The sequence below is a fragment of the Myotis lucifugus genome, unplaced genomic scaffold (assembly GCF_000147115.1).
Source record: "Myotis lucifugus unplaced genomic scaffold, Myoluc2.0 scaffold_90, whole genome shotgun sequence".
Taxonomy (NCBI): Eukaryota; Metazoa; Chordata; class Mammalia; order Chiroptera; family Vespertilionidae; genus Myotis; species Myotis lucifugus.
Genome location: NW_005871138.1, coordinates 3849721 through 3877026, shown reverse-complemented (window position 1 = coordinate 3877026; position 27306 = coordinate 3849721). Strand labels below are relative to the sequence as shown.

Genomic DNA, 27306 nt, shown 5'->3' with positions numbered 1-27306 from the left:
GAGTAATTTTAAATGCATAAAGGAAAATTCATAGGGTTACAAAAACAGTTGTATTGAAATAATTATCAAAATACTAAGGTGACAGCAGTATGTGCTTCTTTATTAATCTATCAAACTATAAGATCTAGTGGAGTAGTAATTAGCATAAAAGATATTTGAGATCAGCAATAATGAATATGAAAATATTTTCTCTTCCCCCCAAAGTCACATTTTTTATTCTTACATTCAAAATAGAAGGAAAGGCTAATATGAAAATACAGATGCCATTTTTTCCCCATTCGAGTTTACAGACCCCCTGAATCCCATCCATTGACCTCCCTGTGGATCTGTGAACTCTCAGGTCAAGGCAGGTAGCAAAGTACAGTTGGAAAATCACTGATGTAGAGAATGGGCTCTAATAGAGCAGATTCAAAAAATTATCTCAATTCTGTTGCTCATGGAGTAGGTGAGCAGGGCCAGTGTCTTGACCCTAAAAAAGATTAAGAACCCTAAATGTAATGTGGATTGGATCCTGGAAGAGGAAAAGAATATTAGCAGTAAAACTAGTGAAATCCAAATGAAATGTCCAGTTAATAGCATTGTAGCTAATGTAGTTGATAGTATTGTACCAATGTTACTATGGTAGTTTTGACGAATGTACCATGTTAACCTGGGGAGGCAAGCTCAGTGAAAGAATTACAGCAACTCTGTACTATTTTTGAGACTTTTCTATAAATATAAATATATTTCAAAATAGAAAGTTATTTTAGTTAAAAGGTTAAGAACCTCTTCCCCAGATGTTGAAAGAACTTGGCTCAGGGCCTTGTGGAGGCAATGGGGGTTTACCGGATGGTACATTGGCTGAATGTGTGACCCACTGGCTGGGTGACCCTGGACAAGTCACTCTCTCTTTTTTTTAATGGTAAAAAGGGCTTTTATTTCTACTAAAAAGATAATTAACAGGTTAAAGCACCAGAAGTAGAAATTCAAATTATTTTCATGTTCCTTACAATTCTCTTTATTGAAGTCTCTAGGAAATATAGCTGTTAAGAGCACCCTTTTGATGTCCATAATTCACAAATGAAGTTGTATGAGTAGTTAGGAAAACCCAGCCCTAGCCAATTTTGCTCAGTGGATAGAACATCGGCCTGCAGACTGGAAGGTCCCGGGTTTGATTCCGGTCAAGGGCACATGCCTGGGTTGCGGGTTCAATCCCCAGTAGGGAGTGTGCAGGAGGCAGCTGATCAATGATTCTCTCTCATCATTGATGTTTCTATCTCTCTTTCTCCTTCTCCCTTCCTCTCTGAAATCAATAAAAATATATTTAAAAAAGAAAGAAAGAAGGAAAACCCAAGGAGTGGTCGAAATGCAGATTGTTTTCATCATAGTGACCTCAATGGAAATGTTTAAGATGGTGGCCCTGGCTGAAGAACCAGCCCTAGTCTTAGATTCTTAGCTAACCCTAGACCCGTGGTCGGCAAACCGCGGCTCACGAGCCACATGCGGCTCTTTGGCCCCTTCAGTGTGGCCACGAAGTTTCAATCGCACTGTACGTGCACGCCTGCACGTGGTATTTTGTGGAAGAGCCACACTCAAGGGGCCGCAGTTTGCCCACCACTGCCCTAGACTATCATCTCACTTCATGATAGCCCCTCTGAGGACGGTATATACATTTAATTAAGCCAGCTTCCCACCACCGCCTAAGAAAAACTTTCAGAAAGAAAATTGAGAGAGGAATATATTCTGAAATGCAGCTCTTCTCCCTAATTCTGTGAATGGTCTGTGCACTATGAGTAGCTGTCAGTCAGCAAGTAGACTGGTCTCGGATCTGTCACTCTTGAGCCCCGCTTTCCTCACCTATAAAGTGGGAGTCATAGTGAAGTGAGGAGTGTCAAGTATCTGGCATGTGGTGGGCCTCAGTGAATGGGGGGGTGATAGGACACCCCGATAGTAAGTTTCTGCTGGCCCTGCTCAGGCCAGGCTGGGCCCCAGGGGAGGAGGGGAACCGGCCCTAGGAGTCTTCCTTCCCCTCCCCCAGCAGCCCTTGTCTTGTCTTGCTTTTAGGTGATGACAGAGGGTGGCCACAGCAAAGGGTTTGGCTTTGTGTGTTTTTCCTCTCCAGAAGAGGCAACCAAGGCCGTGACAGAGATGAACGGGTGCATCCTGGGTACCAAGCCGCTGTACGTGGCGCTGGCTCAGCGCAAAGATGAGCGGAAGGCTATCTTGACCAACCAGTTCATGCAGCAGCGCCTCTCCAACGTGTGGGCCCTGGGTGGCCCCCTCTTGGGCTCTTTCCAGCAGCCCGTGAGCTACTTCCTGCCCACCGTGCCCCAGGTGAGGGCCTGCCTGCAACCTGACAGCCAGGTGGGGCAGGAAGAAAGCTTCAAGGCAAACATAGTTCCCAGCCTGCTTCTGCCTGAAACAGCAGGTTGTTTTCACCCCATTTCTAAAAGGGCTGATGAAAACCCTTGTCTAAGAGTGCCGCTGTCAAACAGCTTCCATGTGGGAGAGAGATTTGTGAATGTTATGCTAAAAAGATTCTTTGGTCAAATTTAAGTTTGGGGACTACTGCAGTAAACAAAGGAAGCATAGGTTTCTTTACACATGCATTGTTTTTCCCTACTATGCCCTTCTGACTTCCCAAACAGAGTGGGTAGCCCTCCCCCAACTTAAGTGGCCGTTTTGCAGCGTGCCTGCTACCATCTCTGAGGGGCCTGGTTTGGGAAAGGAGCTCCTGTGACCCAGAGGAAGTAGAAGGTTTTAGCCACTAGAGGCTCCTAGAATGGGGACATTCCTGCTCCTGTTAGCAACGGCTGAAGCCGGCACAAGTTTCCGCAGGACATGTCACCATTTTATCCAGGTCGTTGGGCTAGTGGCTCTGATAAGAGGAGTGAGGATTGAACCTGAGATCTTGCCCCAAAGAGTTGAGGGATAATGGCCGTCCCAAAATGGGAAGCAGGCCTTCATCCCAGCTTTGTGGGTCTTTGCTAACCAGCCCCCTGGGGGGACAGTGGAGTTCCTCCGGTGACATCCTTGGGGGGATGCAGTTTCTCACTTCCCCTGCTGCAGCCCCCTCACCTGGGTCTTCTTCTCCCACACAGCCTCCAGCCCAGGCTGCGTGCTATGGCTCTGGTCCACCTGTCCAGCCTGCCCCCAGGTGGACGGCCCAGCCACCTAGACCCTTGAGTGAGTGATCCAGCCCCTCCCAACCATGAGTGTGGGACCCATGGGGTAGTGTGTAACATAGTGGTTAAAGAACACGAGTTTGGGGGTCAAGCCTGCCTCTGTCACTTCCTAAAGTGTTCATCGGGGTGAGTAACTTCCTCTCTGAGCCTCAGTTTCCTCTTCTGAATGTGGGCCTGAATGAGATATGTGTACGCGCACCAAGCACAGTGCTGAGCCTGTAAAAGGCTTGCATTCTCTTCCGTCAGTTCGCATTATCTACAGTCTGGTTTGTGGCTGAAAATTCTTGCGGAGCTGAGAAAATGAAACTCCTTTGGCGGTGTTGCTGATGAATGGCCCTTCTCTAAGAGTAAAGGTCACCTGATTTGAAACTGCCTAGGGTAGTGGTTCTCAACCTTCCTAGTGCCGCGAACCTTTAATACAGTTCCTCATGTTGTGGTGACCCCCAACCATAAAATTATTTTCGTTGCTACTTCATAACTAATTTTAATATCTGATATGCAGGATGTATTTTCATTGTTACAAATTGAACATAATTAAAGCATAGTGATTAATCACAAAAACAATATGTAATTATATATGTGTTTTCCGATGGTCTTAGGCGACCCCTGTGAAAGGGTCGTTCGACCCCCAAAGGGGTCGCGACCCACAGGTTGAGAACCGCTGGCCTAGGGGGCTGAAGGGGTGTGATCATGACGCCTGTGCCTCTGAGGGCTCTGGGGAGACAGGAATTGAGTTGTAATAGGAAATTGCCACACCCCCTCCCTGGAGTTTGGGGTCTGCCTGACCAGGCGAATTCACTCATCTTTCTGCTGTGAATGTTCTGGTTCCCCTTCCTCACCCTGGCACCGTCAGGGGGTGGTGTGCTTCTCTGATGAATAATCCCCCTTCCTGCCAACCTTTCTCTTTCCATGTTCTCAGTACCACAAGCCACCTACTCTCCAGCTGCCTCAGTGGCCTGGTCACCAGCCACGTCTCAGCACTCCCCGACCCACATCAGCAGTGTCAAGAAGGCCTCTACCCAGGAGCCACCCCAGATGTCCTACACCCAAACAGTGGGTGAGTGTAGGCAGGGCCAGAGGAGTGGGTGTGCGGGGGGCTGGGGCTGGGGCAGGAGCTTGGTGCTGGGTTGGCACTAGTGGGGGTTGGAACCAGCCTCCACGGTGACCTTGCCCTTCACCCTCGGAGAGCAGGGCTGACTTTGAGGCTGTATAGCACAGTAGTGAGTGTGGACTCCAGAGTCGTGCAGGCCCAGTTCCTGGGGTTCACGTACTCTGTGGCCTTGCTAACTACTATTATCGGTTGCCTCATCTTTAAAATGGGGATGAAGACAGTTTTCCCCTTTTGTTGTGTGAGTGAATGAGATCCTAAGTGCAGGGGCTTAGCACCGGATCTGAACTTAGTAGGTTCACAGCAACAGCTATGAACAAGGGCACAGATTTTGACTATAGGCAAGCACCTGTGGCAGATGTTTGTGCGTCTGTGTGCTGGGGTTCTACATGAATGCTCGTCTTTAGGCCTTATCGCTGCAGGTTGCTGCCAGGCCCTAACGTCCCTGCTTATTTCTTACAGCCAACATTGGTACCCAGACCTCTGGCCTTGGTGAGGCAGGATGCTCTATGCCAAGTGGGCCTCTCCTGACACAGAGATATTCCTTGGAGACGCCCAACACCCATGAGGTAAGGCTGACCCAGCTGCCCTCTGAATCTGGGCTCCGGGGCGGGGGGTGGGGGGGCGGGCTGGCTAGAACCTTGGCTAAGACATTGAACCTCTCTGGACCTTTTCTTGGCTTATAAAGTTTCGTTTATTAACAATGTACAATCAAAAAGTGGTTACCCTTATTAACAGGAGGGAAAGGGCCAGGACCACATTTTATTAGTTATGATTTGCTTTGCCTGGGTTATTACCAAAATTAATTTGGATTTCCCTAGTACTTATGTGTTGAGCAGCAAGGATGTGATTAATCAAAACAGAACTGAAAATATCTCCTGTCATTATAAGTTTAAAGGCTGTATATTTATCTCCCTGTACCCCCCCCCCCCAAAAGTCTCAAACTCAGCATTTTCTTCTCCTATCTAGAATTTCACTGTGTATGCTTTGAACTGTTTCTTGCAAAGGGAACAAGAGTAGTCTTTAAAGAGCAAATGCTTTTAATGTGGTCAAGATGTGAAAGGTCAGAAGTATGGTGGAAATACGGCCATAAAAGCTACTGGATCCAAAGTTCTTTTGTTTGGCACAAAGTGATTAGTAAGGTGTGGCTTCGTTTGGCAACATGGACCAGGGGCCTGTAGAGGTTCCTAGCGCAGTGGAAAACATCTGCGTCAGAGTGTAACGTTGTCGTCCAGTCCACCATGCCCTTGTTGGGGACTCTGTCCCACCCAATTGTCCATGCCTTGCCCCTGCTCCCCTCTTCCAGAGCCTTCCTGGAGGCCTGTGCTCACCTGACAGGGTTAAATATTTTGAGGCCTTGACCGTCCGTGGTGGTTAAGGGATGTGTCCCCGGCACCATGTGCAGGTCCAGGAGCCTGCGGTGTGCATCCCCGGACAGGAACCCCTGACCGTGTCCATGCTGGCCGCAGCACCACTGCACAAGCAAAAGCAGATGATAGGTGAGTGGCTGGTTCCCCTGCTCTGGAGCAGAGGAGGGGGGCTGGGATCTGGCTAGCCTGGTGGGGAACACCGAGTGGAGGTCAGACATGAGGACAGCATCTAGCTTTGTCGCTGACCAACCTGCTGGGTGACCTTGCCCGAGTTGGGTCTGTAATCCAGGCCCCGTTCTCTCATCTTAAAATACTGGTCAAGTGCGATGTTCCTGGGGTTTCTTCAGCTTTGCTGTACTTGACTTTGACTTAGGCTAGGAGAGACCCCAGATGTGGGGAGATCAGGGGTCAGATTTGGGTTTCTGCTAGGACATGGCCCCTAAGGTGGGTGTTGCAGTTCCTCACGCCTCCCCTGACTGGGAAGAAGTTGTTGCCAGATTTCATCAGCTTGCCCAGTGGCGCCCATTACAGGAGGTGGTAAATAAATGTGCATTGGGAAAATGGACCACTGGACCCTGTCTTCCCCACTGGATCCTGACTTCCTGTGCAATTCATCCCGTGTCTGTGACAGGCCCTCCTCAAGGGTGCCACTAACTGTTGAATGAATGAACAAGCTTGCTAGTGGTTGGCAGGTTCTTTTCTTCAAGTCCACCAAGATCTCCTAACCCTTCTCTGTAGGCCCCCACTGCCACCACCCCATTGTTTCCTCAGCTCGCTTGGCATTTTGCCACTTTATTACCTATACCTCCAAGAAAAAGTCTCAGGGGACTTAATGGAGGCAGAAGGCTCTGTTAGCTGTTCCTTGTAGACATCTTCGCTTTCATCATGGGAAGATCTCTCCCATTCGCACTCAAGGCACCCCAGCACCCCAGCCTGGCTAGACCCTCCACATATTGCCAAAATGGGCTGACCACCACCACTAGGCCCTGTCACTAGAAGTACCTGATGGTGGAAGGTGAATTTATCTGGTGTATTTGCCCCCCCCCCCCCAAAAAAAAAGTCAGGTTCAACATTATCATATCCTGTCTAGAATCTTAGTGTGTATACTTGGAACTATTTCCTGCAAAATGAACAAGAGTAGTCTTTAAAGTGCAACCACCTTTGTATCAGACCCCATGCAACTACTTTATATCTAGCATCGAATATGATGCTACAGACTGACCTCCAAAGTGGGTTTGCTATGCCCACTTCATTTGGGAAAGAGGCTGCTGCTCACCAGGTTAAGTAAGAGGACTGTCTGGAAGGAGCAGTTCGGGGACAGCCACCCAGATGCCTCACTGCTCCATTCCACAATACCGCCCCTGGGATGCTGGGATATCAGCCAGGTGTGTGTTCATAAGCCATCAGAGGCTGTTCCATTCAGGTGAGCGTCTCTACCCCCTTATCTACAATGTCCACACCCAGCTGGCGGGCAAGATCACAGGCATGCTGCTGGAGATCGACAACTCAGAACTGCTGTTCATGCTGGAGTCTCCAGAGTCCCTCAATGCCAAGGTGGGCTGGGGCCTGGGTGGCAGAGAGCCCTGAGGGCAGGAGGAGAGCTAAGGTGTCTGCTAGATGAGCCAGCAGGCTGCTGCTTGGACAGATGAGGTTTATCCTCTTGCTAACACCTGCGGAATCTGAGTGGGTTAGAATCATAGATGATTCTCTGCAGCTCCATAGGCAAGGTTTTGGCACAAGGAGCTGTGTTCTGGGTCACGATTTCCCCAGCTGTCCAGCAGTGTACATCTGTCTTGAGAAGGTGACTGTGGGTTTCTGTCCTGGGAGCTGGCAAGCAGCAGTCAGATGAGGGCTCTGCAGAGATGCTGGGGAGGGAGGGACCTGGGGAGGTCAGGGCTCTCCTGGGACCCTGCTAGGGCAGCTGCACCAAGTCCCTCCCACTGTCCACAGGTGGAGGAGGCTTTGGCAGTGCTTCATACAGGCTCACCAGACCGTGGAGGAAGAGCAGATGAAAGTGAATGTAACTGAAACCAGGTGGGTGGGTGGGGTTGCGAGGAATGGTGACAGACGTAGCTGAGCCCAGAAGCACTAGGGAACTGGGCAGGGACCGGCTGGCTTTCACAAAGTCCCTGAGAACCACATTGTGACACTGCTGTCTCAGGGGGAAGCTGTGAGGATCAAAGGAGAGGACAAGCCGTGTGACTGGAATGGGTGTGGACTATCAAAGGGGAGGAGGTGTTCTCGAGCTAGCTGCCCCGCCTCGCCTTACTCATAATAGGCCTGGCTTCCCCTGGCACTGCCTGGCTCCATTCTGCCTGCCTGAAGGCCTGGCTTGGTATAGCCCCCGTTCTTAGTCGAAGACCAGGTGTCTGCCATACTTGAGAAACATTTAATTTTACCTTTTCGTCCTCAGAAAAATGGAATCCTCACTCCCTTGGCTGACAAGAGAACAGCGTTCCTGCTCTTGGCTCTAAGGCCCTGTGAACCATAACTTATTTCCTAGTTGGGCTGTATCTGTACCTGAGCTCTGTATGTGGAACGAAGGCTGGTCACCCCGCCAGCCCATTACCTTTTTTTTTTTTTAATTTATTGGGGTGACACTGGTTAACAAAGTTATAGAGGTTTCAGGGGCACAATTCTACAGCACATCATCTGTTCACCACCCCAAGTCTCTGTCCATCACCATTTATCCCCAAAATACCCTGCTACACCTTCCCCAATCCACTACTCCCCCTCCCCGCCCCATTGCCATTGCTTTGTGCATTAAAAGTGCTGCAAACTGGTTTGTCTCCCAGGAGGCCTTCTTGGGTGAGGGAGGTGGGGCAGAGCAAAGGGGAGGCTTGATTGGGCTGGGGCTTTGGTTGCAAGGAACAGAAACCGGGACGAGTGCGGAAGTACACAGAGGGTGTGGACAGCTGCACGGAACTGCTGGGCATGGGGCAGCAGCTACCACCCACCAATGTGCAGTGGATGGATAATTGGTTGTCATCACGCAGCACTGAGAAGTTAAAGCTACAGGTGCCCACACCTGGATGCCTGGCTTGAATACCTGCAGTGCAGGGAAACACCCTGAAAGCAGCAACTGCTTCTAGGCTCTGGACCAAGGGATTGTGTAACATAGAGAACCCTTGTGGAAATGCCTTAGGCTACCTTCTGGTCACCATTTTCCTCCTCTGGTCACCATTTTCCTCCCCTGTAGGGCGGGAAAAGCTTCTTGAGGTTGTAATGGTCTCAGCTTCTATGTTTTCATTAGTAAATCCAGATACTTGCCTTCTAGACCTCAAGAAGAGAAAGTCAGTCAGTCATGACTGGATGTCACCACTAAACCTGCCTCAAATCAGGTAAGAGGCATGCCTGCTTAAGAGGGGGCAGTAAGAGGGTACAGCTCCCCACTTTGAAATGGTCCCCTGGTCATGGCATTGGTGGACTCTAAAACCCGCTTCAGCTCGAAGGCCCGGTTGCTCAGCAGACGCCTCCTGCAGAGGTTGGGAGCAGCGTCCTAACACTGCTCAGCACTGAGTGACGGGCGAAGGGATGAGGAAAACCCTCTGTCTGCTCTGTTTTATGGAATCATCAAACTGCTACTCCATTAAGAGGAAGGCAATTGAACTAAGTAAGACACAGGCCAGGAAAGGGAGGCAGCCTAGTTCTGGCTGGCTGCTGGAGCACTCTCCACCCTCCTATCCAGGCCGTGCTTTGTGAACCGGAGTGGCACCGTCTGGTCTCTGTGCTCCCAATGAGGACCGTTACCCTCCCCTCTTCACCAGCTAAACTCCCACCTTAGAACTCAATTCAAACTTACTTCCCCAGGGATCCCTTTCCCTGAGGTCCCATCTCCCTTCAGGCAGGGAAATGACTTCTCTAAAATGTGTAAGTTGGCTGTAGTTTTACACTTGTTCCTGGGATCATCTGATTAATTTCTCACTGTCCCACTAGACTAGTGGTTCTCAACCTCCTGGCCCTTTAAATACAGTTCCTCATGTTGTGACCCAACCATAAAATTATTTTCGTTGCTACTTCATAACTGTAATGTTGCTACTGTTATGAATCGTAATGTAAATATCTGATATGCAGGATGGTCTTAGGCGACCCCTGTGAAAGGGTCGTTCGACCGCCAAAGGGGTCGTGACCACAGGTTGAGAACCGCTGCACTAGACTGTCAGCCCTCTGAGACCAGGGACCGTGTCTACTCATTCATGGTTTCCCTAGCAATATGGGCCTGGTCCAAGCAGACATTTCAGTGAATGATTTGTTCAATGATTAGCTGAATGCTAATCGAAAAGTGGTAGCTTTTATTATTGTTATTGCAAAATTTTCAGCACAAAGCTGAAAAAGCATAAATGAAAGTACAACACATTTTTGTAGAAGAAAAATGTTTAATGTAATCGTTTAAACGTACAGTTCAACAAAACCGAGTCAGTTCAGTTCAAATTAACTTCGTATAACAAAGAAATAAGAAGCCTGGAGGGCCACCGTTGGGGTCAAAAGTCCCTAGAACAGAAGGACACTGACTTCAAGGAGGCCTTTCTTCCCATCCACCTTTAGGAGGGGTGGCCACCTCTGGGCTCCTGACACAACTTAGGCACCTCCATGCAAGCAGAAGCACAGAGCCCCAGACAGCCACCCAAGGGTCAGGGTTCTGCATCCCTACCAAAGTGGGGCCTGGCCAAAAAGGGCTGGAACTCAGAACACAGAGGACTATGTCAAGGACAGGGCAGGCTGGCAGCCCTGGAGAACCAGCTCAACAGGCTGCTTTAGGTGTTTCTAGTCCTGTGGCCCCCCTTCCACACCCCCAGCTGAGTTTGCTCATGAGCCACAGTGAGGTGGGTCTGGTGACGCTCATAGGGCAGCCCTCAGTCTGGAGCATGCTCGGGGCAGGGCCAGGCCCAGTGGTTTGCTGATGAGGACCTGTTTGTGTGATCCGCTAGCTGTCCAGGCAGGGGATGGAGAACAGGGGTTCGGCACAGCAGGGGACCTTTCCAGCAAAACAATGTCTGGTTTTTGCTACACTGAGCTTAATTTGAACAAAGCCTCTTAAGGGGTCGGAGGCTACTACTGCTTTGTAGGGCAGAGGGAGGGTGCTTCAGAGCTCATTTGGGGGCATGCTGGGTCCCAGAAGCGGACACAGAGGAAGTCATCCAGTGGAGGTTTTCCTGCTGCCCTTTTGGGATTTTAGTTTAACTTCTGGTTAACTTCCTGCTGCAACTTCTGTGCAGGGACATTCTTAGGCTCAATTTTCAGGAGACTGTTGATGTCTGCAAAGCTGGATTTATAGTCCTAATAAAAGAGAGAAGGAAGGGTGTGGGGATGGCGCCATGACTGAGGTGAGATCAAGGGGGCGGGGGAGGGGGGATAAGACAGCTGCTCAGACAGAGAGGCTTTTCAAACCCCAGCACACAGGTCTGACAGGAGCTGCCTGGGCCCCCGGATAAGAAGGGATGTAGCAGATACCAACTCACCTCGACCACAATCGGGAAGTTCCACCACAGGCACGGGTGCCCGTAGCTTAGCTGATGAGGACTTCTTACCTTGAGTGCCTTATAGGCTTGAGCCCGTCTGTAAAATGCCTTCACGTTCTTCCCATCCAGCTTGAGGGCTTCTGTGCAGTCCTTCACCGCTTCCTTGTACTGCTTCAGGGCCAAATAGCAGAGCGCTCTGACAGGGAAGACGGTTTCAAGGTGTCAGTCACCTCTAGGGGCCACCCAGACCAGAGGTAGTTTGAGGAGTGACCTTGATTCACTGAACACCTCCTCTGTGCTGCTTGCTTTACATGTTCTTCAATCCTCACACCAACCCAGCCCCTTTCCACAGGTGAAAACGCTGGCTCAGCGGTGAAGCGCCTTGCTCAAGGTTCTACCATTACTGAGGGGCAGACCTGGGACTCAGCCTGGGTTCTCCGGCCTCCAGACCCTGGCTTCACTGAGCTCTAGCATTTTGTCTACCTCACATTCCCATACTGTGCTCTTTTAAGCAAAGAAAAGGGTTCCCGAAACCTTCCCCCTGACAGACTAAAAAGTTACCTGCCTTAAAACAAAAATACTGGGTTTTAATTAATGATACGTATGCTGATGTGTTAGGGGCGAGATAGAAAGGTGTCTGCAACTTTGAAATGCATCAAAAATAACATGGATTAGTAGATGGCTAAATAGTGATAAAGCAAATATAACAAAATGTTAATTTAGATGACAGGAATATGGGTGTTCAATGAAAAATCTATCAACTGATATTTTGAAAATGTTCAAAATAAAATGTTGGGAAAAAGTCATGTGCATCCATCCAAGCCACTCTGCACCTATGGGGGAAAGTGTGTTTATCTTTCTCACTCAATTCTAGTCCTTTTCTCCAAAGACAGTCACTGAAAACGGATGTCTTGGAGCTCAGTATGGAAGTCCATCCATTCCACCTCATCGTTTTGAATGGGTACAAAGTAGTCACTTAGTTGGGTATACCTAATTTTTTCCCCCCATTACAAAGCAGTCTTGAAGTTAACATGAGTGAGTGAAAAGGAACCCAAGCTTTGGAGTTACAAAGACCTGGCTTCAGTCACAACTCTACCACGTATGAGTTGTTTAACTTTGTGTTTGTTAATGCATCTTTCCAAACCTGTTTTCTCAGATAAAATGGGACCACGACCTAAGCTGAAGAATTGTTGTGAGGAGAAAATGAGTCTCTGGAGGTCCATGCAGGGGTTGGCCAGCGGTAGGGGCCAGGTACCTGAGTGGCGATATCCACTTAGGTATCAACTGTGCCAAGAGAACTGAAGTGAGCCAAAGAGAACTCAAGGTGATGCACACAGGGCATATGCATGAGGTGGGGTATTGAAATGATGTCCAGGATGTGGTATAATTTCAGTCACAATGGATGGAAAATTCAATTTTGTATAGTTATCAGTCCTCTAAGTTAAGTCGATAGATTAAATGTAATCCCAAACAAAAACACAAGATACTCTTGGGAATTTGTCAAAATGATCCTATGGTTTAGCTAGAAGAACAAATCTGGGAAAATAGCCAGGGCTGCTCGGATTGAGAAGGATGAGGAAAAGACCAGCCTACAAGATATTACAAAGCAACAGTAATTAAAACTGTGACACAGACACATGTGCATGAAAATGGGTTGCTAGAGGTCTCCAGCAACATGAGGTGAGCAAGGCCAGAGAAAGAGGAGTTAGGAGATGCTGCAGCCCTCTTTTTCAAGTTAGCCTGGTGGACTGAGACACCCCTGTTCCAATCAGCCAGAAAAACCACAGGTCCAAAATTTAAGCTTTCAGTTTGAAAGTTCTCTTTTCAATTCATTAGGCAGTAAACCCTGACCTGAACCTACATGAGGCTAGTCTTTCTTTTTTTGTTAATCCTCACCCGAGGATATTTTTTCCATTGATCTTTTAGAGAGAGTGGAAGAAAGAGGGAAAGACAGAGAAACACATCTATTAGTTGATTCCTGCACAAGCCCCGACCAGGGCCTGGGCCGGGGAGGAGCCTGCAGCCAAGGTACATGCCCTTGACTGGAATTGAACCCGGGACACTTTGGTCCTCAGGCCGATGCTCTATCCACTGAGCCAAACCGGTTAGGGTAAGTCTAGTCTTTCTTTATACCACCACATGTGAATGTGGAATTTCCTTATGTTTCACTGCAGAAATGCTAACAATTAACTTCACAAGCTGCCCCTGACCCTAAATGGTACGTGATTCAGTATATGGACCACATTACCTTACTAAATCTGAAACACAGATTTGGATAAGGAAGGGTGAGCCTATAGTAGATCCAAGATCTTTGAACTGAAGAGTAACATGTGGTACAGTTGCAGGGTCTTCTTCAGCACCGGGAGTCTCACCCCTCAGGTTAGCCTGGACCTGTCTCTCACTCCCAGGCCAGGAGATAATTACTCCATATCCTGGGTTCTGCCTTGTGCTCTCAGGGCCAAAGTTTCTAATAGGAGGGCTTTGGAGAAGCCATGAGGTGGGAGCAGGGAAGGTGGAAAGGCTACAAGACTAGCGTTGAGGTTGTGTCTGTGTAGCAAGACATCGTAAATGAAAATCCTGGGGAGGGAGGTTAACAAAGCCCAGGTTCCCCTTTGGCATCGCTCAGTTTCTATCCTTTCAAGAGAGTGAATGCCACTGACAGTGCCTGCCTCATGGTGAGTGTGAGTGTGAATGCATCTTCTGAGCTGTGACATACTGACTAAATGCTAGGGAAGAGCCCCCCCACAGTCCAAGAGAAGATTATGGAACGGAATAGCCAATGTCCTGAAATCCCCCAGGCCAGCAGCTGCGGGGAAGGTACCTGTTGCTGTACGTGGTGGACTCCAGGTTACTATACGAGAGGCTTTCACTGTACTTCTCAATAGCTTTCTTATGGTTTCCCTTCTTTACAAGCTCATTGCCTTCTTCCTTCAGAACTCTGGCTCTCTCCACATCCCCAGAAGGCACTAGGTACAAATTCAGAAGAGGAAAAAACCATGGAGCAGGTGCCAGACTGAGATCAGTGAGGTCTCTTCGGCATCGTCTCTTCTAAGTCGTCCACAACCCTCCCAGAGGTTTCCTATGCTGTTGTAAAGCGTCCTTCCTGAGAGTGATTCCCCCCATCAATGGCTTCTGGGAAATTAAACAGTTTTTCATTCAGAAAAGGTTGAGGACTCCTGATATAAACATACTTATACATGCACATGATAACATGATAAAAAGCACCTTGGGTTTAAGCCTTGGCACTGCCACTTGGCAGCTGGAAGATCTTGTGTGACCTACCATCTCTGTCGGATCTAAATTTCCTCAGCAATACAATGGGGGCAACACCTACTCTACACAGGACTACTGTCAGGAGGAAATCTGAGACTACACGAGAAAGTGCAGAACCCCCTATGAACTTAAAGCAGGAGAATAATTAAAAATTTAAACAAGCATCTGGTAAAGAAAGGGTGTAGCTCCCAGGCTTTCAGAAAGAGGAAGAGGAGTGCTATTCCTCATTGTTTTGGTCTGAGCCTCACCTAACATCTGCCCCAGCTTTCAAGGAGAAATAGGAGAAAGTGAAACCCATGCTGCTCAGCCTGGCCTCCAGGCCTGAATTAACTGTTCCAGCCCCAACTACTATATCACCTGCTTTTTTAATTTTTAAAAACTATCTTTATAAAATAATATATATGACAAGGGTAACGTTTTGGGAGTAAAACCAATACCCTCACCTTAATTAAGAAACAGCATTTATGGGGACCTTTGAAGCCCTATGGGCCCTTCCTTAAGTCAATCCACCCCTGGAGGAAACCATTATCCCCACTTCTGTGCGTCCTTCCCTTTTTTAGTTTTTGGTAGTTTACTATATACAATAGTATTTATAAACTATTTGTTGTTTGTTTTTGAATTTATGTAAAGGAACAAATAATTGTATGTATTCTTCTATAACCTTGTTTTCTTTTTCCCCTTTTCAAAATTATATTCTTTTTAAAAAAAATATATTTCATTGACTTTTTTTTACAGAGAGGAAGGGAGAGGGATAGAGAGTTAGAAACATCGATGAGAGAGAAATATCGATCAGCTGCGTCCTACACACCTCCTACTGGGGATGTGCCCGCAACCAAGGTATATGCCCTTGACCGGAATCGAACCTGGGACCTTTCAGTCCGCAGGCCGACGCTCTATCCACTGAGCCAAACTGTTAGGGCCAAAATTATATTCTTGAGATTGATCTGTGCTGATGCATATACCTATAGTAGTTTATCCATTCTCACTGTTGCAATACAATTGGTTTTCCATTTTCCTATTTATGGAGACCTGTGTTATTTCCAGTTTTGTTTTTCGCTATTACAAACATTCTGCTGTGAACATTCTTGAACATGTCTCCTTGTGCATATGTGCTTGAGTTTCTCTAAAAGTAGAGCCTGTAGGTTGCAATGTACACACAGCTTCAGCTTTCTCCCAGCTCTGCAACACACTACATGCTATAGTCTTACTTACTCCCGCTGTTCACAGTTACACCGCATGCATTCCTCTCTAACTCTCCACTGTCTCTGCCAAGAATTCCTGTCCCTTCTCCCTTTCCCACCTGAAGAACTCACCCTTTAAGGCCTTGCTCAACCTGTCACCTCCCACTGCCACCTCCTCTGTGAGCCTTTTCCCGACCCTCCTCCAAACACACGTCAATTCCGATTTTTAACTCCCCGAATATTAAGGACTCTTAAGCACTTGTTCTTACTCTTATATTTTAAAATGCTGTCTCAGTCTCTCATTAAACTGAGAGCTTCTGAGGGCCAATGCTGCCCATCCTGTGTCACACTGCTTAGCACAGGGCCTGGGACACACATGGCTCAGTGACTCTGAAAGAATGAAACAAATGGTAGGTGCACTGAAGCCATCTAGTTCACTGGCACCCCACATTTTCATCCTAGGGAAGAGTGGGGAACAGTTAACAGGCTCCCACAAAACAGACCAAATGCTGCCTATGGCCACATAGGTTTCCTCCTGGAAGGGGACAACTGCTACCATCCACGCAAGGCTCCAGCCTGACCCCTTCTGCACTGCTTCTCCTCAACACCAAGCTGCTGGGCTGGGATGATTCCCATGGAGCATTACCAGAGCGCCCGTGAGCCCCACCTGACGAAAGGCCTCTTCATTTACAGTCGAGGTGGACACTCTCCCGTGCAGGGCTACCTGCCTTTGACCTCCCTCCTCTTATTTCTTCTCCCCAGAGACTCACACAGTGCTCAGGTTCCTGGGGAAGCAGAGCCCTCTAGCTGTGGAGGTGGGGCAGATGGCTTAGGGCTGAGCTCACCACAAAATCTCAGCCCTCAGTCACAGTGACTAGTTCAGGGAATGGCCTGTACCAAACAGGCTGGAATAAACAGAGAAAATGTGAGTTAGAGATTTGGGGGGAAAGAAACTCTCTCAGAAAAAAAGTTTTTCTCTCCCTCTGGGTGGTGAGGTGTGGTATAAGGATGTGAGACCAGGAACTGTCATAGCTATTTTATTGCGAAGAGGGAAGCCCATCCGAAGACAAACCTGACTAGACCAAAGAAGAAAGTTGAGAGAAGTACAGAGAAATGGAATCAGAGCCCGATAATGTAGTGAGCTGCTGGGCGAACCTTGCCTGAACCTGAACTCTGGATTTTTCAATTATATGAGCCAGTAAAATCTGTTATTGTTACCATGGCACGTTTTCTGTTCTTGTAACCAAAGCATCCAATATGATAGATCCCAAATGCTGCCAGAAGAGAGAAGGGAACCAACGCTGTATACCTATGTGCCAGGCTAGGAGCTCAACATGCCTTATATCACTTAATCCCTGCAATGGGAGAGGTTTTCTCACAACCCTCCTTGAAGAGTTGAGACAGCCTCTAAGTGGTTAATACTTTTTTGTTTTAATATTATTTTTATAACTCAGCTTAAACAAGGCCAATTTTTATAGGATTACTCTAAAGAAAGTGGCTACAGGAAAATTGCAAAATTGAGCAGAAAGTCACAGCTTACCTCTGCTCTTGGCAGTTGTGGTTTCTTTGGATTTGCCTTTAGGTGTCTCTTTGTGATATTCTGAATCCCACCTCTTCTGAGCTGAAACAGGCACCAAAGGGATAGAGGGCAGTTTCAGGCGCCACTCCGGCCCAAGTGAGTCCATGAGAGCTCTGGTCATTCTGGAAACAAAGGCAGGATTACAGGGAGGTTTCCGGCTGGGTTAGGAGATGTTCCTCCTCTCCTAAACCCAAAGGAGGTGTATGAGAGTCAGAGTTATCATCTTCCCTCGATAACTCTTTATATCCTGACATGCAGCAGGAGAGGAACATGAGTGCCACCCACAAAAGTCGTCTCGGTTTAGCCACCATGACGTTCCCTCCCTGTGTGGCCCTCGTTTGGTCAGACCAAAGTGGTGACCTTTTGTTGCCTGGTAAGGGTACTTAAACATACCTTAACCCAAAAGCACCACACATTCCCTAGGGAAGGAGCATGTTTTATATTTTTAACAGATTATAAAGTGATACAAGCACCTGATTTTGGATTTATGCTCAGAGATTTTTTAAAATGAAAATCTTATGTCATTCTCAAATTTTAAAATCCTTCTGTCTTTTTCATTTCCCTAGGGCAGTGGTCGGCAAACTGTGGCTCGTGAGCCACATGCGGCTCTTTGGCCCCTTGAGTGTGGCTCTTCCACAAAATACCGACTTCTGCGCATGGGCCATGAAGTTTCAATCGCACTGTACGTGCACGCCCGCACGTATTTTGTGGAAGAGCCACACTCAAGAGGCCAAAGAGCCGCATGTGGCTCGCCAGCTGCAGTTTGCTGACCACTGCCCTAGGGTAGTGGTTCTCAACCTTCTGGCCCTTTAAATACAGTTCCTCATGTTGTGACCCAACCATAAAATTATTTTCATTGCTACTTCATAACTGTAATGTTGCTACTGTTATGAATCGTAATGTAAATATCTGATATGCAGGATGGTCTTAGGCGACCCCTGTGAAAGGGTCGTTCAACCGCCAAAGGGGTCGCGACCCACAGGTTGAGAACCGCTGCCCTAGGGCCTGATATCTGGTCCCCTCCCACCTCTCCCTCTTTATCAGTTGCCACATTCCCTCTTTAAAAAAAAACAAAAAATATTTTTTTATTGATTTTAGAGAGGAAGGGAGTGGGAGAGAAACATCAATGATGAGAGAGAATCATTGATTGGCTGTCTCCTGTACGCCCCCTACTGGGCATCGACCTGGGCATGTGCCCTTGAAGGGAATTGAACCTGGGACCCTTCAGTCCACAGGCCAAGGCTCTATCCACTGAGCCAAACCAACTAGGGCGCCACATTCCCTCTTGATCCTTATGTTTAAGCTTCTGCACACGGCTGTCCTCTTCCTGGAACAATCTCTTCCACTTCCCAGTCCCCGTACCCACCTTCTAGGCCAGTTAACTTGCTCAAAATGCTGCTCAGTGACCATGTCCAATTTGTCAACTGTACTATAGCACCTAGCACATCATTACCTGGCACCCATCAAGATTTAGTAAGTATGTGCTCAATGAGTGAATAAAGCCAACTGTATGCCTTTTCTGCTTTTACAACCACATTCCCGTAATACTAGGATGAAAACAATACAATGATATCACTGCAAATTCATGGACTCTAAGCCCCCAAAACTATTTTTATGTTCAGCAGCTATTTTAATCCTCTCATCTCTTCCACTCTGCTCCCTAACCCTCCCCCTCCAAATACAAACATACCTGCCCAGGTACCCAACCTTCCTATGTCTCTCTTGTCACAACAGAAGAGCTGACAAGGCCAATCCCTCCACCTAAGCTCTGGACCCCATTTCTTCCTGCCACACTCAGCCAGCATCTCCCTCTTCTGTATCTTCATGTTTCTTCCTGCTGACTCCAACTACCAGCATTTAACTCTTTCCTCACTTAATACGACCCCCCTGGACAACCCTCTGCCATTGCAGCTACACTCCTCTGCCGCCTCACAGCCAGACTTCTTGAACCCACTGCCATCTGATCCCTTTGAAACACTTCTACCAGAATCACCAGTGACTTCATTCCTCAACCCTTCGTCTACTTAAGCTCACTGCAACACCTGACACAAGTGACAGCTTCATCCTCTGGAAATACTCCTTCCCTTGTGACACTTAATGCTTCAAGTTTCCTCCTACTGCTCCAGCTGCTATTCTTCTGTAAGTCCCTGAATGCAAGAATTTCTCAAAGCTCCAACCTCTTCTTCCTACATACGTGCTGTGTTCTTTTCCCTGACAACCTCAATTCACCTCTGATTTGAGGTGATAACTGATAACCCTCAAACCTGTATGTGTGGTATTTTTCTCCTTTGCTCCAAATCCATATAAACACCCACTGCCTTCCTTACCTCTCTAGTCTCATGTCCCACAGTCATCTCCAACTCAACTTGTCAACCCCCTAGCGTCTCTTCTATTTTTCCCTTCTCACCACCCCAACCACCAAAACTTGGTGAAATACTCCCTAAATGTCCTCTGAATGGTCCCACTGCTCTCTATCCACTGTCTCCACCATCTCTTCTGCATTAGTGCATGCCCCCTTCCCAGTCTGTTCTTCCATGTAACCCTTCCACATGACAGCCAGTGAGCTTCTCTCTCAAATCTGCTCATTTTGCTCCCCTGCTTAAGGCCCTTTCACGATGCCTCACTGTGTTCGGGGGGTTAAGTCCAAGCTCCTGAACACCAAGCTCTTTGTGATCTGGCCTCATCACCCATCCATGAAGCTCCATATGAAATGGACTTCTCACGGGTTCTGTAAGACATCAGACTCACTCACTCTTTTTTTTTTTTTTAATATATATTTTTATTGATTTCAGAGAGGAAAGAAGAGGGAAAGAGAGAAACATCAATGATGAGAGAGAATCATCGATCGGCTGCCTCACGCACACCCCCTACTGGGGATGGAGCCCGCAACCCAGGCATGTGCCCTTGACTGGAATCAAACCTGGGACCCTTCTGTCCGCAGGCCGATGCTCTATCCACTGAGCCAAACCGGCTAGGGCTCACTCACTCTTGCACAGGCTGCCCTTTCTCCTTGCTGGCCTTTGGCCCCAGAGCTCTACTCATCTCTGCCTCGGCTCACCTCCTCTGGAAACCCACTCTGGCCTCCCCCTGGCTGGCTAGGTGCCTCATTTCTGCCCCTACTGCACCTGTGCTGCCTCATCCCTTGTGGTGCGCCTGCCTATTACTGATAGGTTTTCTCCATGAGACCAGGAGCTCTAACAGGGCAGGAAGAGGTATGTCTTGGGCATCAGCCCAGGCCCTAGTGCAAAGTCTGGCAGAATTTGTTGAATGATAGAAACAAGAAAAGGTAGAGAGAAAACAAGTCAAGCCAGAAATGACACACAGATATACACCATGAAGTCCTAACAAGGGTTTTCTATGAGTGTGGTATCTGGGTTTCTAGCAGCCCATGCAAAGAAGGGCAATGTGATCAGTCACACCAATGAGGACATCCATGAAATGTCAATGGCTGAGGGGCCTTGTGAAGGGGCCGTAGTACAATATATTGAACCATATCCACAAGCAATATCCCTATAGCCTTGTGTCTGAGCTGCCTGTGCTTGGGTCTTACTTTCCCCACTCTAGTTAGCTCTCTGAAGCAAGTGGTGTTTGTAGCTCTTTTTCCTACGGAACCTGGCACAACACCTTCAACAGAGCTCAACAAATTACTACTATGTGAATGAATTTAAGCACCTAGGCAAAAACAAACAAAACAAAATCCAATTCATCAATCCTGACTCCTTAACACCTACCAAATATGATAGCAAATTCTCCTTCCACACTTCCCAATAAGGTCATTAGGAATTTCTAAGCCTATCCCAAAGGGATCCTGTAAGATGAGCAAAGTGATAGTTCCAAGCTAATGACAGAGGGCAGGCAGTTCCAGAGGGAATGCCCGAGGTGACCCAGGCTCACCTGTTGACGCCTTCCAAGGCTGACATCACGCTGTCATCAATCTGCAGTACAGTCTTGTAGTCCACGTAGGCCAGGGGATACTTCTCCAGAGCCTCATAGGCCGATGCTCGCCGCAGCAAGGGCTTCATGCTGAAGGGAACCAAGGCCAGTGCTCTAGAGCAGGAGGCAGAGATGTCATCTGGCGCTAAGTCACCAGGGCTCCCCCCACAGCCCGCCCAGGCAGGCTCAGCTACAGTATTCTGTAATATAGGGGGTCATTTCTGGCACAGAGACACTACTAAAAATGTCAAACCTTACAAGAGGGACTTTTCAACTTAGACTGAAGTAGAGAAAGGAAAGAGAGCAGAGTGCCACTAATACTGTGCAAGTTGTATGCACGTGCATCAATTTTCATAGTTGCAATCCCCCCAAAATCAAGAACAAGTACTTTGTACCTTTCATGCTTCTATGTGTTTCCAAAGAATGGTGGCCTGATGGGAACACCACAGAGGCTTTGGAGTCAGATGGAGTGGTGTTTGAATTCTACCTCGACCATTAACCATGTGATCCCGGGCAAATCACTTTACCACCTCAATTCTCTGCAGCCCAGTTCCAGCCTGGGAAGGATGGTAAATTTAACCCACAGAATAACCATAAGTGCTCCAAGAAGGAAACAGCACAGGACCTGATACTCATCAACTTAGCACAGGCTACATGAGCACGCTCACCTCTCTATCTATCACCAGGGCATGGATCTAAGGCAATGTCACAGGATATCAGATCTAAGAACACATTAAGGTATGCATCCTAGTTTAGCGATGGTGAAAGAGGCAACACCAGACTTGCCTGAAGAAGAAAGAAGTATGAAAAATTGTTTAATGTCCTCTACACCTGGTCATTGATGAATACCATTTCCTCCTTTCTTCTTGCTTCTTTCCCAGCTATCTATTAACCTCTCTCTATCTCTATCTTCCTCTCTCACATATATCCATCCCAGAATAAACCTGGGCAAGCCACTAACTAGTCTACAACTCTACCTCAACTCCAGATCCCAAATCTCACAAAGGCCCACCTCTAAGTGCCCACCCTACTCCTTTTAGAGCAGCAGAGCCAAGATTTCAAAGATACAAGACAGGGCCACAGAGATCAAATATTCTCAGTGACCTGGGGACAGTGACACTTCCTAGTATCTATCACAGATTAACTGGCGGGATCAGTCAAAGAAGAAACAGGCCAGATAAACCCCGCTTCCTCTTCTGAGCCCCTCAGGCACCCCAAAGTTTCCTTTGACTGCTTACGAAGTGCAATCTTTGATGCAATCTCTGCAGTTCCCATCCTTCAAGTGGCATGCTGCTCGGTTGGAGTAGAGAACACTTTCTTCTTTATAGTCCAAAGAACCTGCCCAGGTGGAGACAGAAAACATGAGATTAACAATTTGGGAAATGGATGCCTAGGGACACAAAGTGCATTTCACACAATGAGCTCTCTGGGCTTTGGTAAAAGGGAGCAGAGATGACTGTAACCTGATCAGGCTTGCTGGTCTGATAGGCTGGCAAGTTCACCATTAGCACTTGGCAGCGAGAACACCAAGCATCTTATTCACTCATGCCAGCACTAAACTTGGTACCGGGCAAAAAAGGAACATGAAATAGCTAGCTTCTGCCTCAGAGAAATCTATACTGGTGTGTGTGTGTTAATTTTCTTAAAAAAGACCTGTAAACATACAGATCTTACAACATGGAAACCCACACCTGAAACCTGTATGTTCATGTTGACCAATGCCACCTCAATAAATTTAATAAAGCCATGGTTCCCCCACCCTACCTAAAAAAGAAAACATGTCAATCATACAAAGAAAAATAAAAGGAAAAGATAAAAGACAAACTAATTCTACCTGCTCAAATCAGACAGGACTTTGCTAGGGGAAAATCCCCTGGGTCTGGCAGGACTAGGGAGAACTTAATCGGGGAAGGACTCAAGCTCCCCAGTGGGGAGGAGATTTATCAGACATTTCTCTACGGGCAGTCCTCACCTTCAGGAATCTCAGAAGCTCATGTCCTTTATTGTGGCCACAATAATTTTCAGTTTTAAAAGTATTTTTTCAACCACTGCATACCCACTAACTAGCATGGGCCGAAGTGAAAAAAAAAAATAAAAAGGAAACTATTATGTGAAGACCCAGTAATTCCACTCCCAGGTATATACCCAAAATAATTGAAAACAAGTTCTCTTTTAAAAATTGTAAAACATACAGAAAACAGTATAACAGATACTCGGTATCCATCACTAGATCCAGCATATGTTTCCAACCTTTAAAAATTTTTTATATGGCTAACGCTCCACTCATCCCCATGCTTTCCCCTTTGTTCTGTCCCCAGAACCCCAGATGTCAGCACAATCCTGAAGTTGGTATGTAACATTCTCATCCATGTTTGTCTATCTTTATTACATATGTAATCACAGCTAAGATATTTTATATCTTTCAAAGCTTTTCCTAAGTGGCACTCTATTGTCTATCCTTATGCAACTTGCTTTTTTCTCTAAGTATGTTACCATATTGATGCATATCTTCCACTTAATACCAACAATAACAAATAACTTTTTTTCTTATTTTTCCAGACCCTGAATGAGACAGCAATGTACTGAGATAAGTAAAATATATCCTTGCCCTTAAGGAGCACGTACAAGCACTCAAGACCTGTAATCCATCTCAAGTCCCCAGAACATGGGTGCTCAGAAGCAGCAGTGGTGTGGTGGCAAGGGCATCAGAACCTGCAATCCAGCCTGTGATACTGCACAAGTCACTCACTCCCTCTGATATGTGCTCACCTATCACATGAAGATATCACTTCACACACTTGCTGCAAGGGTTCACTGTGTTAGGTTGATCCCTGGTTTTCTTTTTTTTTTTTTTAATATATTTTATTGATATTTTTACAGAAATGAAGGGAGGGATAGTTAGAAACATCAATGAGAGAGAAACATCAATCAGGGGCCTCCTGCACACCCCCTACTGGGGATGTGCCCGCAACCAAGGTACATGCCCTTGACGGAATCGAACCTGGGACTCTTGAGTCCGCAGGCTGACGCTCTATCCACTGAGCCAAACCGGTTAGGGCCCCTGGTTTTCTTTTCAAACAGAAAAACTAATTAGAGAAATCAAGGGATTTGCCCATAGATTATCTAGAAATGGGTAAGAACCAGACTCTGATCCCCTACTAAATCTAGATACCATGCCAGCTCTTCTAGGGACACAGAATAAAGCCATACAAAAGCACATGCTATTCCAGGCAGGGTAGGGTAGGATGAAAGAAAATGGCAGAAGTATCAATATCTCAGATTATTCAGCGACCTCAAGTGAGGCTGAGAGGAGTAGGTGGGCCTAAAAAGGAGTGTTCTAGAACAAAAGAAGGGGGCAAGAGTGGTTTGAAACTGCAAAAGTTCAAACAAAAAAGACTACAATTTGCAAAGGATTTGGGGAGAAGTCTAGCAAAATGATTAAAAACTTGGGACTTGGGAATCAGATAGACCCATATTAAAATCCTGCCTATGACATGTCTTCATTGTATAATCCCAGGGCAGGCAATTTCACTCTTCTGGGCTCCTCATCTATAAAGTGTCTTTTTTTTTAATTGCCAGATGGCAGAATTGTATGGTTTTATTAACACAAATACAATGTGTACACATCTGTCTATCCATTTTCTTTGCTGAGCAGTCTGGCATGGGGACTGGCAGCTGGGCTGCTTTCCCACAATGGGTTTACGGTTCTTTGAGGAGACGTTGTGAGCGATCTCAGAGCAGTAAGATTTGTTGCACATCAGCAGCACTTCAAGCTCCTTGACATTGTGGACCAGAAATTCCAAAATCCACTGGGCAGCACGTGCTTTGATTTCTTGTTGCTTCCATAACCAATGCTGGGCATCAAGGTCCGGCCCTTGAACCTTCTGCACACTCTATTGTCCATTAGTGCCTCTGGGTTTCTGCCAGTTCTGCTTAATTTTGACATAACTGGCCTGACTGGTGTCGGATTAACTTCTTGATCCTCTTTTTGACTGTCTTGGGTTTCACAGGGGGTCTGTGCGGAGTAGGAGATGGCTGTAACCTCCATAGGAGGTGCCGAGGAAGAATATAAAGTGTCTTAGTCATAGGTTAGTATAAAGATAGAAAGGGATAATGTCTACAATGTCTACCACACAGTAAATCACTCAACAATGCTAGCCAACAAAATGAGAAAGAGAAAAGGCAAAGGGAAATCGGTGCTACGGAAAAGGGATTCCAATGAGGGCTCCTCGGTAAGACACTTGGGAGAAGAGGTTTTGGGCAAAGGGCTGTTGACATGAGCTGGAGTCTGGGAGAACTCATAAGAATATGCTACTCCTCTGTTTAAAACTCTCTGAATAAAACCCAAACTCCTTACCATGACCTATTGCGTAAAATGTCTACACAATAAGGTTCTGCCTGTCCAACTGACCTCACCTTACTTCTCCCTCCACCAGCTCAGTAGGCTTTGGCTCCTGGGACACACACCATGCTTCTTCGCCTAGGTGCCTTTGTACAGGCATACCTCAGCGATATTGTGGGTTCAGCTCCAGACCACCACAATAAAGCAAGGAGTAATCTTTTTGTTGGTGGAGGATCTTGTCTTCCACTTGTAAAAAATCACAACATCTGTGAAATACAATAAGACGGTGTATGCCTGTAATTACAGTTCCCTCCACCTGAAATGCTCAGCACCCAAAACTTTGCACCTGGCTTCTTCTCATCCTTCAGACGTCACCTCAAATGTCACCTCTTCAAAGCTGTCCTTGACCCCCCATTCTAATGGGGCGCCCTTCTCAACTCTATCACATACCATATTTGTCTTCTACATACCCCTAATTGTTATTGGACAAGTCTTATTTACTAGCTTGCGATCCACCCCTCCCCCCAAAACAGGAATGTATGATGGTTGAGAGAAAGGGCCTTGTCTGTCTTGTTAGACACTCAGTACATACAGGTGCTCAACAAGTAAGAATATAATTGAAGAATAAATGGTGAAGGAGGAGAGTTGAGCTATATATCTGCAGGGGTCGGAATGAGGCCTGAATAACAGGATGGGAGCCAATAGGACACTTAAAAAGCAGACAACTCATACCTATCAAGATGGCCACTATCATCAAAGAACAGAAAAGAAGTGCTGGTAGGATGCTGAGGAGTTGGAACCATTACGCACTGTTGATGGGAATGTAAATGGTGCAGCAAGTATGGAAAACAAAACTACTATATGTGATCCAGCAATCTCACTTCTGGGTATATATGCAAAAGAATTCAAAGCAGGATCTTGGAGATTCAAACAAACAAACAAAAAAGTGGGATAGCCTTACAATGGAATATTATGTAGCTTCAAAAAAAGAAGGAAATCCTGCCACAGGCTACAAATGGATTATAATGTCCTTGAGGACGTTATGCTAAGGGAAATGAGTACTAGTATCTCCTCCTAAAAGACAAATACCGTATGATCTCACTTTTTCAAATATCTGAAGTAGTTAAAATCATAGATACAGAAAGTGGAAAGGTATACCAAGGGCTGAGGGAGGGGGATTAGTGTTCAGTGGGTATTGAGTTTCGGTGCTGCAAGATGAGAAAGTCCTGGCGATCTGTTGCACAACGATGTGAATAATATTACACTTCACAGTATTCTTAAAAGTAACTAAGATGGTAAACTTGATGTTTTTACCATAACCAAAAAGTGGTAAAAGAACCTATTACTATGAAAATATGTTTCTGACCTGTCATCAAGTGGAAAAGAACCAGTAATAAAACCACGTGACTTTTTCCCCCCGAGGCGGAAGGAAGGGCCAAGGAAGTTTCTCGCAGGACGCCCACGCGGGGAACGGGCCGGGGCTGGTGGGCGGTCGGCCTCGGGGAATGGAAGCCCCAGGGCGGCAGGGACGGAGCGGGCTCTGGGTAGCGGGGGTCGGGGGGCCGGGCGAGCAGCAGCCCTGGCGGAGGAAGCGGGGCCAGCGTGTACCTTGCTCCTGCATCACCCGCAGCGCGCGGCTGTAGAGCGAGGCGGCCTCGGAGAACTGGCCGTTGCGGAAGCTCTGGTTGCCGGCGGCGCGCAGCCGCTCCGCAGAGTCTGAGAGTTTGGGGGCCATCCTGGGGTCCCGCGGCAAATGGCGGCCGCCTCCGGTCCCGCCGCCGAGCCTCGCGGAACGGCGTCCGGGAGAAGCACCGGCTGCGAGCGCCGGGTCCACGGGTAACCTGGCCGGGAGGGGGCGGGACCGAGCGGGCGGAGGCGCGGCCTGCGCGAACCGGTG

General features: G+C 47.3%; 2 protein-coding genes across 29 annotated transcripts in view; one reads left to right on the top strand and one right to left on the bottom strand.

Moving 5' to 3' along the window:
- PABPC1L (poly(A) binding protein cytoplasmic 1 like) overlaps window positions 1–23905 on the top strand; it is a 37032-nt gene extending 13127 nt beyond the window's left edge. For 2 of the 25 annotated variants that reach the window (XM_023756245.1, XM_023756244.1), the window contains 3 exons: window positions 4084–4221; window positions 4735–4841; window positions 5678–5774. In XM_023756245.1, the coding sequence (XP_023612013.1) occupies window positions 4084–4221; window positions 4735–4803 (207 nt within the window). In that variant the 3' untranslated portion in view covers window positions 4804–4841; window positions 5678–5774. Of the gene's footprint in view, window positions 1–2101; window positions 2314–3080; window positions 3166–4083; window positions 4222–4734; window positions 4842–5677; window positions 5775–6812; window positions 7207–7592; window positions 7677–8055; window positions 8425–8919; window positions 8984–12257; window positions 12453–19045; window positions 19608–23385; window positions 23417–23626 lie in introns of those variants that run through there. The other 23 variants (XM_023756239.1, XM_023756232.1, XM_023756230.1 and 20 more) reach the window with 23 other exon arrangements.
- TOMM34 (translocase of outer mitochondrial membrane 34) overlaps window positions 9999–27306 on the bottom strand; it is a 22123-nt gene continuing 4815 nt past the window's right edge. The window contains exons 1-8 of one of the 4 annotated variants that reach the window (XM_023756246.1): window positions 27018–27151; window positions 23837–23906; window positions 22306–22405; window positions 21029–21181; window positions 17096–17256; window positions 13923–14067; window positions 11102–11297; window positions 9999–10919 (exon numbers count right to left, since the gene is read on the bottom strand). In XM_023756246.1, the coding sequence (XP_023612014.1) occupies window positions 10815–10919; window positions 11102–11297; window positions 13923–14067; window positions 17096–17256; window positions 21029–21156 (735 nt within the window). In that variant the 5' untranslated portion in view covers window positions 21157–21181; window positions 22306–22405; window positions 23837–23906; window positions 27018–27151 and the 3' untranslated portion in view covers window positions 9999–10814. Of the gene's footprint in view, window positions 10920–11101; window positions 11298–13922; window positions 14068–17095; window positions 17257–21028; window positions 21182–22305; window positions 22406–23836; window positions 23907–27017; window positions 27276–27306 lie in introns of those variants that run through there. The other 3 variants (XM_014458124.2, XM_006091412.3, XM_023756247.1) reach the window with 3 other exon arrangements.